Source organism: Montipora foliosa, chromosome 12 (genome assembly GCF_036669935.1).
Source record: "Montipora foliosa isolate CH-2021 chromosome 12, ASM3666993v2, whole genome shotgun sequence".
Lineage (NCBI taxonomy): Eukaryota > Metazoa > Cnidaria > Anthozoa > Scleractinia > Acroporidae > Montipora > Montipora foliosa.
In genome coordinates, this window is record NC_090880.1 from 20,174,529 (window position 1) to 20,187,028 (window position 12,500).

The window sequence follows — 12,500 nt, forward strand, 5'->3', positions numbered from 1 at the left end:
TTATGACCTAACTTCAGGTGAGAGATGAAACAAATTTTCAATGTGGGATAAAGATTTTCCTTGCGAACTTCCTTAAGCAAGGACCAATTTGAATAACTGTTGTGCCATCAAAGTGTTACTGAGGCCCCTTTTGCGTGCATGCTTTTTGTGTGTTTGACTATGCGGATGTACTTTTTAGGCAGAGATGAACAATACACTTCAGAGCATGCATCGACTTTCATGAAAAACCTAGGGGCCAGCTGGCCCCCAAGTCTTCAGAGTTGGTCACCCAGGTCAAGTATTAAAGTCGTCAAAAAATTTGGGCCCTGCGTGCTTTATCCTTTTCAAAAGAAGAGAGCTACCATAAGCTGACAAAAATAATTTGTCGTAAGTTGCACTAAGGTGCTCAAAAACGGTCGAAATGTTGCCTATTAGCTTTACATGTCTATTTTCTGTGTTCAAAATTTATTTTGTACACCTTCCAACTAAAATAAGAATTTTAAAACAATCTTGGATGTCACCTGGAATGAAGTTAATTTAAGAGTGTAGATTTCAGTTTACATTAAGGATCCGTGAACACTGTTTTTCAAAGGCTACATGAGTGATATAATCCTTTATTGACATTCATTGCACTCATAAAAAAAAATGTATTGTTTTTGCTTCTTCCTAAATCCACAAAGGCTCCTGTCCTTTCTCTGTTTATTCAGGGTTTTTAGCCTTGATGATTAGTGCCATTGGATTTGCAGCTTGTCTTTACTTCAAGGTTTATGTTACTTTAGTCTATGACTCCTTCCTCGGATCACAACGGCAACTATCTGCTGGTCTCTATCATTGCTTTTATTGTTGGTACATCAAGGCTCGCATACAGATAACAGGATTATCACCAAAAGGACACAGGTAGAGAGTCATTGTGATCACTACTGTACTACCACTTTTACATTTGTAAGGAGCAGGCACTCAACAAAAAAGAACAAAAGGACGAATAATTATTGCACACCTTTTTTCAGAGTATTGGCGGCCTGATTGTGTTTCAGTAGTCACTGAGCATGGGATATGGTTAGTTCACATTTGTGTTTTGCTTTAAAACTTTTCAACTAGTTCAATTTTGGTTTCCCTATCTTTCAGATTACAGTGTATGAAAAACCAAATTCAACTGGTTTCTGTGTCTGTTCATTGTTGTTTTCCAACACCGTTTCATATTGACCCAGTACAAGCCTTAAATGGTGTTTCTTGGGACTTGTAAAGCAGTTATATCCATTTGCCCCTTCCACTGGGATTTCCAATATTGCAAAGGTTGATGCATTCAGATACAGTGTATGTAGATAATAGCCAGGAGTGAAGGAGAATACCAGGCTGGCAAGACAATTTCCCAGCCGAAAAAGCCAGAATGTACAATCGTTAAAATATCTTTTTGGTGAATTTTACTTCATTTTTTTGCTGTTGGACTTCAATGTTGCCATGTTACGTGACTGTAGAAACAAGATTGTAACCACTCCACTTCGAAGAATGAGTCATGAATGCATGTTTGGTTAAAAGCTCGTAGTCAGGGGTATTTCCAGCCATTTGTGTATTTCAACCATGTCAAGGCTGTGCTTAAAGGAAAATTTTGGCTCCCAAGCATTTCAGCTGGGGTGCCCAGCCCTCCAGTTGGTTTGCCCGTCTTTTTTAAATTAATTATCTGAGATCTGCAACAATCTTCATCCATCTCTCTCTCAACAAAACATTGCTGCTACTGCTCTGGTGATCGTCAAACTGGCTTGTGCAGAAAACCGGCAACATGTCAATTTTTTCACGCCATCGACCGAATGCATAAATGGCGGCCAAAAAAAATTCTTTTGTTTATGTGCTAATGAGTGTCACTAGCCTCGTTTTGCATGGACAAAACACAAGAATTGTTGCTTGAGAGCAAGGCTAGTGAGTCTCATTAGCACATAAACAAAAGAATACATTTTTGTGTCCGCCATTTATGCATTCGGTCAATACTTGAGAAAGATGAGACCAGTTACAATGCCATAGATGTTTTTCTGGTTAAAAGTGAAAAAGTAAAGATTGCGTTAGGTTTATGTAAAAACGTTGGGTCTAATACAGGTACACGTTTTTACTTGTTAGTTGGGCCGGCCGCGCTTTACCACTGTCAGAGCATCTAGTAACAACTCTTTTAAAACTATAACCAAGAAATGCCAAACTCCATGTTCCAAATTTAATACTATTTTTTTGAGAAAGACTTGAAATTTGTGCGGCTGCCGGCATAACATGCAAAGTTATGGATTATGTTACAGGTCGTCAAACTTTGAACCGACTGTTTCGTATGAAGAAAAAACATTTCTGAGAGGTTTCGTAAACTGTAACCACCAGCATATTGACGGGAACTCCGGGGTAAAGTTTGACGGTATTTTGTATGTTTGGCCGCGGGTTTAGGTCTCAATTTTTGATAACATCATTCCCATATCGTTTCATTCAAATAATTATTGCACCTGAAAGACGACCGAAAATGCAAATAGAAATACGCCATCTTGAAAATTGCCCGCTTGTTCAGAAAGCGGTCAGCGTATCATCGTGTGACCTAGAATCGTCAAACCCAGAGTTGTGTACAATATTTTGCATTGGCGAGAAGGGGCTTTTGCCTTTAATCATCGCTAACGTGGCCGATTCTGGGACGTATTCTAAGAAATCGATGAGGAACATGCCGTCGAAAGTTTTTCAATTCGGCCGTACCAGTTTGAACATCGTGTGAGCTCTGATGAAGCGGTTTAGCAACCCCGAAGACTTAGGCGACAAATGCATGGCAAGCGATGAAATGTAAATACTGCAAATTCAGACTGGTATGTTGTACGAGTTATCCGTTTATTGTACTTCTATACAGACTAAGTGACAAATAAACTCAACTCTGTTGATAAATTGTTATATTGGTCTTTCTGTTTCTGCCTTGTTGCCTCTATAAAATCGAGTTAAAGGGATGCGAAAACGGAGCTTTCCTTCGGCTACTCCATCTATTGCGCAGCTTCATTGCGGCTTTATTTACTCTTTCAAAAACAGCAAAACATTGTAACGCAATCCTTGATAATAAACTTTACGTCTTAAGTTTAGCTCAATGTTTTAAGGGAATACGCGTGAAGGCAACATAATTTGCTTCTGCTGCTACCAATGCCTACGTTCGCCTTCGTTCTCTGTTCATAAATGCATTCTTAATAGAAGAAAGTCACGAAGACATACAGAGCAAATTTGTAACGTTGGCGTACATGCAGCAATTGTCAGATTATGGGAAGAGCGGAGGCATGCATATGCTGCCAAGAAATTAAGCCTAGTCAAAAATAAGCTTATCGAGGCTTTTACTAGCGGTGAAATGTGGCGAAGAACCCAAATGCATCACCCAGGGTTTCATCCAGTTTGTATAAATGGATGGGTCCTTCACCACAGCTTGGTATCAGTACAAGCAGCAGTACAAAGATCCATTTGATGGACCTGAAGATAAATTTTATAAACATATTGCCTACAGACAGTTGGCTCGATGGTGCTGGAATTTAGGACAGGAGATAAGGGTGGTTCTTTCATCTTGTGCAGTGATTAGCATAAGAAATTTTTATCCTCCCCCGGGGCCAGAGGAAGATTGGGCCTTTAAAGGCTTCTGTTATGGAGATGAATGAGAAAACGGGTTTTAAACATGCCCATGAATTAAATAAACAAAGAAAAATACAAGTTTGTATCTTTCATGGAAATCATCAGTTAACAACTGGAAACAAGTACTGATGCAAGCGTTCTGATGCTTGATAAGGTGCTTCCTGTATTGGCTGCTGCCAATAATAGGTTTCCCAGGGGCTTCCTTTTAATAACTGGGGTTCCCACAGTTCTGTATGCTCATTATGGCAGGTTAGGATAACTGATAGCATGCTCTCAGCCATTTTCCTTTTTTGGTCAATGATCACACCCCCACATTTTGGACACTTTTTCAGTAAATTGTTCAAACTGGAACCAAGCACAAGAAATTCCTTTTCACTGTCTGGAGAGCTATCTTCAAATTCATGTTCAGATAACACTATCTCGTCACTGGATAACTATTTTTTATCATCTGGTAATGGCCAATGGGGATCTAAATCTTCATCATCATTGTTATTCTCACCATTATCATAATATCCATTTTTTCATCTACAACGACGTCTTGCATTGGTGGTAAGGGGATTGTATCAAACTTGTTACATGTAAAATGTCATAGGTTGGAAAAATTGCTGTGGGTGTATCAATGGGATTTAATTGGGGGTGCTGCCATGGCATAATAGGGATCATGTGGAATCTTCCATTTGTAAGCATGTGGATTTTGTGGGATATCATCCTCTAAAGAAGTATAGGAGGACACGTCAATATTTGCAGTACCACATACAACATTATCATTGCCTTTAGTGTTGCACATCTCAGTTTTAACCTCCATGCTTTTTAGGGTAATGGGATCAAAACAAAATTAAATTCCCACAATCATGCATTTCTGGGATTGTAGTAGGCATTTCCAATCAATGCAGATTGGAGGTTCATTAGTCACTGGGTCATGTGAAGATACATCGATGTCCTGCAGCAAGTAGTTCTGAAAGAGCCTCAAACAAAAGTAAAATGCGAATATACAAGGTAATTCTTTTCACTTTACTGCAACTTGAATGCCTTGAATTTGCCCAACTTCATTTTGTTATTTCTTCCTGTTTTTAGAGTGACAAACTTGAAAAACAAATACTGGAAATTACCGATTATAGGTCATTTGTAAGGTCGGTTAACTCGCCATTATTTTCCAAGTAAACCCAGCATAATAATATATTTTAAAACTGGGCGGATGTACACTGAAATTTGTCACCATGAAACCATTGTTTATACATCGGGTCGCGCGGTCCCCTCAGTTCAAAGCGTGTGCAAACATCGACATGTAAGTGGGCAAATTTATTTGATTCATAGTAAAAACGAAGCAAACTGACAAGCACTAACTTCTCGATGCCTTCGTTGCTGAATGCAATGTTCGCTTGATAACCGCGGCTTCTTCGCTTCGGGGCCGTAGCTAAACGAGGATGGAATAGCATCATCCTTCAAGACCTTCCTAGATTTTTCCCCAGCTAATTTTTCGCGGAAATCTATCTCGAAACAGCTTGGCATGAAATGATCGCTCCAGACGTAGCTGTTTTCAAGTGGTGGCATATTCTTCCGTCTGATTCTGTCGAGCCATGCCTTCGCGCGATCGTCTTGTGCGATCCTGTAGTAAATCCTGTAGTAAATCACCGTTTTTCTTCGTATTCTTTCAATGATTATGGCAACTAGGTACACAACAGCTCACTATTTCGCTTGAAACAATCAAAGCACAGTCGAAGATACAGATACAACGACAGGAATTATAATTTAAGCAAAGTTGAAGAAAACACCGCGGAAAGTGAAATTTGACGATTCTACGTCATCACGAGCTGCTGACCACTGACCGCGGCTCAAATTTTCTCCAAAATGGCGGATTTCTATTTGCATTTTCGGTTGTCTTTCAGGTACAATATTTAATTCGAATGAAACGATATGGGAATGATGTTATCAAAAATTGAGACATGGGACAGAGGCCAAACATACAAAATAACTTCAATTTTACCCCGGAGTTCCCCTTTAACATTTTTAGCCGCTAGAAATACAATAAGCCAGAGTGCCTGGCCGGGCGGCCGGGTAATTTTTCTCATTCTCCCGAAACCAAATGTTAGTCCCCTCAGGTGACCGTGCGCCGTTGGAGCACAGCCTTCCATGTCGGGCAATACACATGTGCATATGTATAAGCTGAAATTGGTGGGATGCTTCCCCACAGCATCAAAATACATTACAGTCAGGCTGTAGCTATTACAAAGGCTATTGCGATTGCAACGACTTTATGGTCAGAAAATAAGCACCAGCAGGATCAATACTTAAAATTAATATTGTTGTGAAAAGGGTTCTCAGTAAATGCATTGTATGCATACATTTTTCACCTTTTTATCAGGAAATATCATATATGACTTTTTCGTGGGACATCAGCTTAATCCTCGATGGGGCAAGTTCGACTTCAAGTTCTTTTTCACATCGAAACCGGGACTCATTGGCTGGGTGAGATATTAGAACACTTGTAAATAAAGGAAAATTTTAATATCTTATTACACGAACATAACTCTGTATATGTACAAAGGGGTAGTTTCTAAAGAAACTGTGGTGCTGCGTCAGTCGGGAAGTAGTATACAAAAATTTGGTTTATCAACGGAGTTGATAATGTAAATTGGCCACCGTACAGAGATTATAAAAGCTGACGTTTTGAGTGTTAGCCCTTCGTCAGAGCAACATGGATTCACCTCCATCTGTGTGACCCAGGATTGATTCCTGGATTTGTTGTCCTTTGATGTTTGATGAGTTTGTTTTTCTCTACCCTGCTATGATAGGTTTTCCCTGAAGTGGGTACTCTGGTTTTTCTCTTAGTAAGAACAACAATTTTGATTTGACCTGCTTTGATTTAGTCTGTAGTCATCCCTTTCAGTACATAACGACCAAACTGGAATACTAGGATTCTCAGTTGAGTACACACACCATTTAGGAAGTTTTGCATCAAAGCTTCAACTCTGAGTTCCCATGTTGTCAAGGACAACTTGCTTCGTTTCCAAGAGTAACTCTTAGGGCCTTGATGTCATGAGCAATGAAGCGTGCCAAAATCTTCAAGTGGTAGTGGTTAAATCAAACTGGTGATGAGTTAAATGAAAACAAAGCAAGTTGCACTTGATAACATGGTAACTTCAACTCGAAAACTTTGTGACCAGACGTCCCTAGTTGTGTACTCAAATGAGAATTGTAGTAAAATTCAAAATAGTGTAATAGGTGTAATGCTGTTTAATATTTGTCTGGTTGTACATGAGGCAGTTTATTGTATAACACACGTCTCACTTTTTTTTGTAAAGGTTATCATCAATCTCTGCATGGCTGTTAAACAAAACCAAGAATCCGGAGGACTGTCCACGGCAATGATTCTTGTGTGTGTTTTTCAGTTTGTGTGCGTTGCTGATGTCCTGTTACATGAGGTAAGACTTAGTTGCAGGCAAATATACAGAAAATTCACAGTTTGCTTGCTGCCTTATTTCATCAGCTGAAAGATAGCTTTCCAACTTTCAAAAATCAAGTTAAAGACAAAGATAAAAATTTACTTCCTCCTCACTCTGAAAACTGAGTGGGGTTTACTACGGCAGCCTACAAAAGGGACAATCGCAAAATAATTATTTGTCAAATCCAAAAAAAAAAAAAAAAAAAAAATCAGTGTTGAAGAGTTTAAGTGTTTCAGTGTTGAAGATACTTTTACAAATCATATTAAAATTATGGGATCCACAAATAACTTTCATCAAAATTGGAAAATAGTTTCACAGGAATAAACAAGGAGCTTAAGTACGCGCGTTTTTGAGACGCGGACGGCAAACACCACTGTCCTGGCACGCGAAATGTTCAGTTCCGGTTGCCGTCCGCGTCTCAAAAACGCGCGTGCTTAAGCTCCCTAACATCAATTTTCAGGCGTCACCGTAACTTTCGGACAAAGATCTCCGCCTGTTTTTTTTCTTCAATTTTCGATTACCCTTAAATTATTTTATTTCCGCCACTTCATACTTGGCCTGTATCGTTTACAAAACTCCGTGTAAAAATCAATCATCCGCAGTTAACGTTCAGTTCAGTGCTTGAGTCTGTTCTCGCTAACTCCCTGTATGCACAAACCGACCGACAATATTTGCATTTGTCTCTCTCGGTAAATTCTAATTACGGCGCTATTTTGAATGGTGTTGAATCCTCGCACCACTTGTTTACGATGTCACGAACCTCAGACGGCAACGGGCTCATTCGGTTAATATGCGAACTTCGATCTGGTCTGAAGTTGGGAAGTTCATTTCAAAGTCCGCAAGTTGTTTTCTAATTCGACGCGTAATATGCAACTTCGTAACTTAGTATCCAATTTCCCAACGAACTGCGCAACGTGGTGCGGTAATGTGAAATGAACCGTAATTAATATCAAGAAATTATGTGAATTTGTTGTTGTGATTTCAGGAATCCCTACTCTCCACTTTGGACGAATCAGGGTTTGGTTTCATGATAGCCTTTTGTGGCCTATCTTGGATTCCAATAATGTATTCGTTGCAGGCGCGATATCTTGTGGATAATCGTGTTAATATGTCCTGGACCACAGCCACTCCAACTGTAATTTTATTTGGTAAGTTTTCTAAGTAGTAATTCATTAATGTCGCCTTTAACTGAACTATTTGTTAACCTAACAGCTACAATCCCACAAGGCCAGGCAAATTAAGGAAAATAGCCACAGATGGCAGCGGGAAGTTAGCTGTTTTCCATTTTAACGTGTCGTGAAATTGCCAGATTTATGTTGCGAGGTATCTTTTCACTCTTTCAAACAATTAGATTGAAAACCTGAGAGAGACTGGCGTGCGAAATGTTCACTTCCGGTTTGCGCAAAAAAAGTCAGTTGCCTAAGGGCCGATTTACACAGTACAATTTTTCTCACCTGCGACAAGCTTACCACAGGTCTACAATTCGTTTACGATTGTCGTGTGCGTTTAAAAAAATGTAGTAGCGTTTTAGAACATGTTTGAAAACGCTGCTACAATCGCAAGTCACGTCGTACGCCTGTCGTAAGCTTATCGCATGCGTTAAAAATCGTACCGTGTAAATCGGCCCTAAGGCTCCCCAGTATGTTTGGTGCTTTCAGAAGTTGCTTAAATATCCTAAATCCACTTTTTACTGAATTTGGAGCTTTCCCGACGCAAACTCGCATGACTGAAAAGCTTCACAACTTAAATCTCGATTTTGATGTTCCAATACCTTCTAAAACCAAGTTTCAAAGTATCACAGTGAATTTGTAGTCTTTAACACTCCGATACGAGCACTGAACAAAAGCCTTTGTCATGGTCATATCAACCACGCGAATGCAGGATTCATCTTCTCGTTCCCTCAATAACGCTTACTTACAAACACAGGTAAACATTTTCTCTTTTTCTTTATACAGTCATTGGGTATACAATTTTCCGCGGTTCAAACTCTCAGAAGTTTAGATTCAGAGCAAATCCGCTCTCTGAGGAATTTCGAGGTGAGTCGCATGTGTGAAAGAGAAACAGATGAGACCCTCCCAAGGTGAAGGAAGGGGGGGGGGGGGGGGAGTTCTTGTTAGAACTTTGCTTGTGTTCCCTTGTTCTCGAAATTACTTTGAAACTTGCTCTCAGCGTTTTGATCCCTAAAATGGCTTATGTTCCGTTGTGACTTCAGATATTTTGTCTTTGTTCCTTTGTTCCCCAATTCAAATTAGCCATGTTCCCTTAAGGGTTCCCCAAAACCCAAGGATGCGACACCTAACAAATGAATAACGTTTTTGACACATTGGCCGTTTTTATACTAGAGACGCATGATTCGTCTGGGACGAACTTGGGCAAACACTTTCTTTGCGTCTGTTAAATTCGTCTAGTATAAAGACGGGCACAAGACGCATTATGCGACAGCGTCTGGACGAAGTATCCAGTTTAGTGCGTCTTCGAAGACGGATACTTCGTCCAGACGAATTATGCGTCTTGTGCCCGTCTTTATACCAGACGAATTTTACAGACGCAGAAAAAGTGTTGCCCAAGTTCGTCCTAGATGAATTATGCGTCTTATATAGTTCGTCCCGTTTTTACACTAGACGGATATTACACTAGACGAATAACATGAGAGACGCATAATTCGTCTGGACGTATTATGCGTCTCTAGTATAAACACGGCCATTAAGCTGATGAAGCTACTTATTACATTGTCTGAATGATGACCACTTTGAAATGAGTGCTTGGACTTGAATACGACTTATCAGCACCACAGGAAATGGGTCCTTTGCAGCTAGGGATCACATGGTACAAAAACCGCCATACTGGAGAGCGAATTGCGCACTAGGACACTTAAGACAAAGAAATTTAAATTAAGTTGCTTTGTTTTAGGTGTCGCAGTGCGCAATTTGCTCTCCAGTATGGCGGTTTTTGTACCATATGATCGCTAGCTGCAAAGGGTCTATTGGTGCCTAAAACATGCCGGTCATTTAGGGGGTATTTACATGCGACCGGAACGAACTAACCTGCTTCAGTCCGTATCGGCCTCCATACTTTTCTTCTCCTGCGTTTACACGAAACCGGCCTGACAATGAACTCAGACGGGTCTGCCTTCGTCTCGGTTGCTGCACCGAGACGAGATACTCTCGTACCTGGCTGAATTCGTACCGTTCTCATGTAAATGACCAGAAATCTCAAACTGGATCCAGACATTTCAAGCCTGTATGCTTTTGTGTTAGCGATATATAATATCATTTCGTCCGGAAACTAGGCACCAAGCATTTCGTCCCAGTTTCAGGTAAACGGCTGCAAGAAGTAATTAATTTCATACCGGTCTGAGTTCGTCCCGGTCTCATGTAAATACCCCCTTGGACACTCATTTATGATATGTATTATTCATCAAACCCTCCCTTCACTATGGGACATAATAGGAACTCGCGAATGTCCAACTCCAAGATGGATTGATAGCTTTGTGAAAGAGCAAGTGCACTTCAATTGCACGGTCATGGGTTATTGTGGGATCCCTTTCAAGTTTGGATTTAGTGTTCAAGCTTGACGATCGTTGTGCGGCTAGTTACATCTAAATGTCGTATCTGGTCATCGGCATGATGTCAGTGTTTTCTACACTTCAATCACTGCCGAGTTGACTATCTATCATCTCATATTCAACGCGCGCTCGTGGCATAATTGTTAAGGTCGGTTTACACGGTACGATTTGTCGGCCGGTTTTGTCGGGCGTATAAATCATACCGTGTAAATTGTGTAAAGCGTGTAATATTTCCTCCAGATCTCCCCGTTGTCCTTTTAGTATCCTCTATTTTGAACGCTTTTTTTTTTTCAGTAGTTGTGCGCAATACCCACTCGCATACCCTTTGATTGACTTGGTGGTTTCTATCTGAGTGTCGGACCGATTTTCATTCCCATGAATCGGTCGCTCATCGGCTGTCAAAATACACGCAAGATTTGCGCTCTGACGCCGTCGGGCCGACAAATTTTACCGTGTAAACCGACCATTAACTAGACGCGGAAAAGTGTATGTATGAAAGAAGAGTTTCGTTTTTCAACAAGTGCATACTTGTCCAATATACACCATTAGATTCCGGTCGTCAAAGCTTCATATCGGACGGAGGAAAGACTCCAACCTCGTTCCCAGGGTCTTCTCGGCTTTCAATATGGCGGCGGGTCTTGAGAAGACCCTGGCACACAGTGAACTAAAAAGATCGCTGATTGGTGCTTTTCTCACATGAACTCTAATTGGTTTAATGTCAAAAGAAAGATGGCGGCTAGTGAGGAGCACCAGAAGGAGAACAGAATTCGTGTTTAAATCATTTTCAACATTGTAGCTGTTCCGTAAGAAGCAGCCGCAAATTAACAAGCATAACAGTAAAAAATAATTCGCCGTTTTTTCACGTTGCACGGTGATCTACATCAGGCCTCGATTCCAATTAAAGCTACGTTGGCTTTTCACGACCTCTGGCATAGCGATCCCTCTATATATAGAAGGTGTTTGAAGGTGAATGGTGTTTGAAAGACGTAACGGTAATTAAGTGATTTTATTTCGTACGTACCTTTACGTTTTGGTTCATTTTGGCGTCTCACAATTTTAATTTCCTGACGCGAGTATTGTTACTGTTGTTCAGTGTTTTCACCAATGATGTCAGATTGTGTTACAAATTATAAAATTGTTCAACGGGGTTCATAGACTATTGATGTGGTTGATTTAGCAGTTGTATGTGGTGCTGTTGACTCGTGTGACAGCTGCAATGAAGGCGGGTCTGTTAAATACAGGTCACATTCCACAGGTCAAGACTAGAGGTCGCTGCTCCAATAATCAACATTTTTGTTGAGTGATTAGCGCTAGCAGACACTTTTGGTGTTGTTTATTTGTCTGCATCACGGTGACATGTACACTCACCTGTGGAATGTAACCTGTGTTTTATTTTAATAGACCTGCAGCTGCAGTAATCGATATTCTTTCCCATCCCTTCTACACTCTTCAGCTAGTGGTGCACAGAGAGATCTAGCTCGGTCGGTTTTCATCATTGCCTTTTACTTTCATTAATAAAAAATATTAATCTCCTCACCCCAAAACAAAATGCATGTCATCTTGTAATTTTCCAAGAGAGTTATTTAAGGTTGTGAAGTCTTAACAATAATTATCATTCTTGAAAATAATTGTAAGGCTTATCATTACCTGTCATTGGTGTATTGACCTGTCAATTCGCTAACGACTTCAATTTTTGCTTCTTCTGATTTAAAAATATAAATATGTATATTAAACAGTATTCTTTAATTTTGTACACATTCCTTTTTTAGCATCACACTCCTGTGAGTTTTCTTGTACTCCAATAATTTAAATTGAGTTATTCGTTTTTAAAACATGCTTTGAAAATATTCTCTAGCATTGCTCAAGTTGTGGCATTTTAATTACTGTCTGAAGAT

General features: G+C 40.1%; 1 protein-coding gene across 1 annotated transcript in view; it reads left to right on the plus strand.

Moving 5' to 3' along the window:
• LOC137978460 (delta(14)-sterol reductase TM7SF2-like) overlaps positions 1 to 12,500 on the plus strand; it is a 43,845-nt gene that overhangs the window by 25,364 nt on the left and 5,981 nt on the right. Inside the window, exons 6-8 of the mRNA XM_068825399.1 lie at positions 6,900 to 7,019; positions 8,026 to 8,188; positions 8,996 to 9,076. Of these exons, the coding sequence (XP_068681500.1) occupies positions 6,900 to 7,019; positions 8,026 to 8,188; positions 8,996 to 9,076 (364 nt within the window). The remainder of the gene's footprint in view (positions 1 to 6,899; positions 7,020 to 8,025; positions 8,189 to 8,995; positions 9,077 to 12,500) is intronic.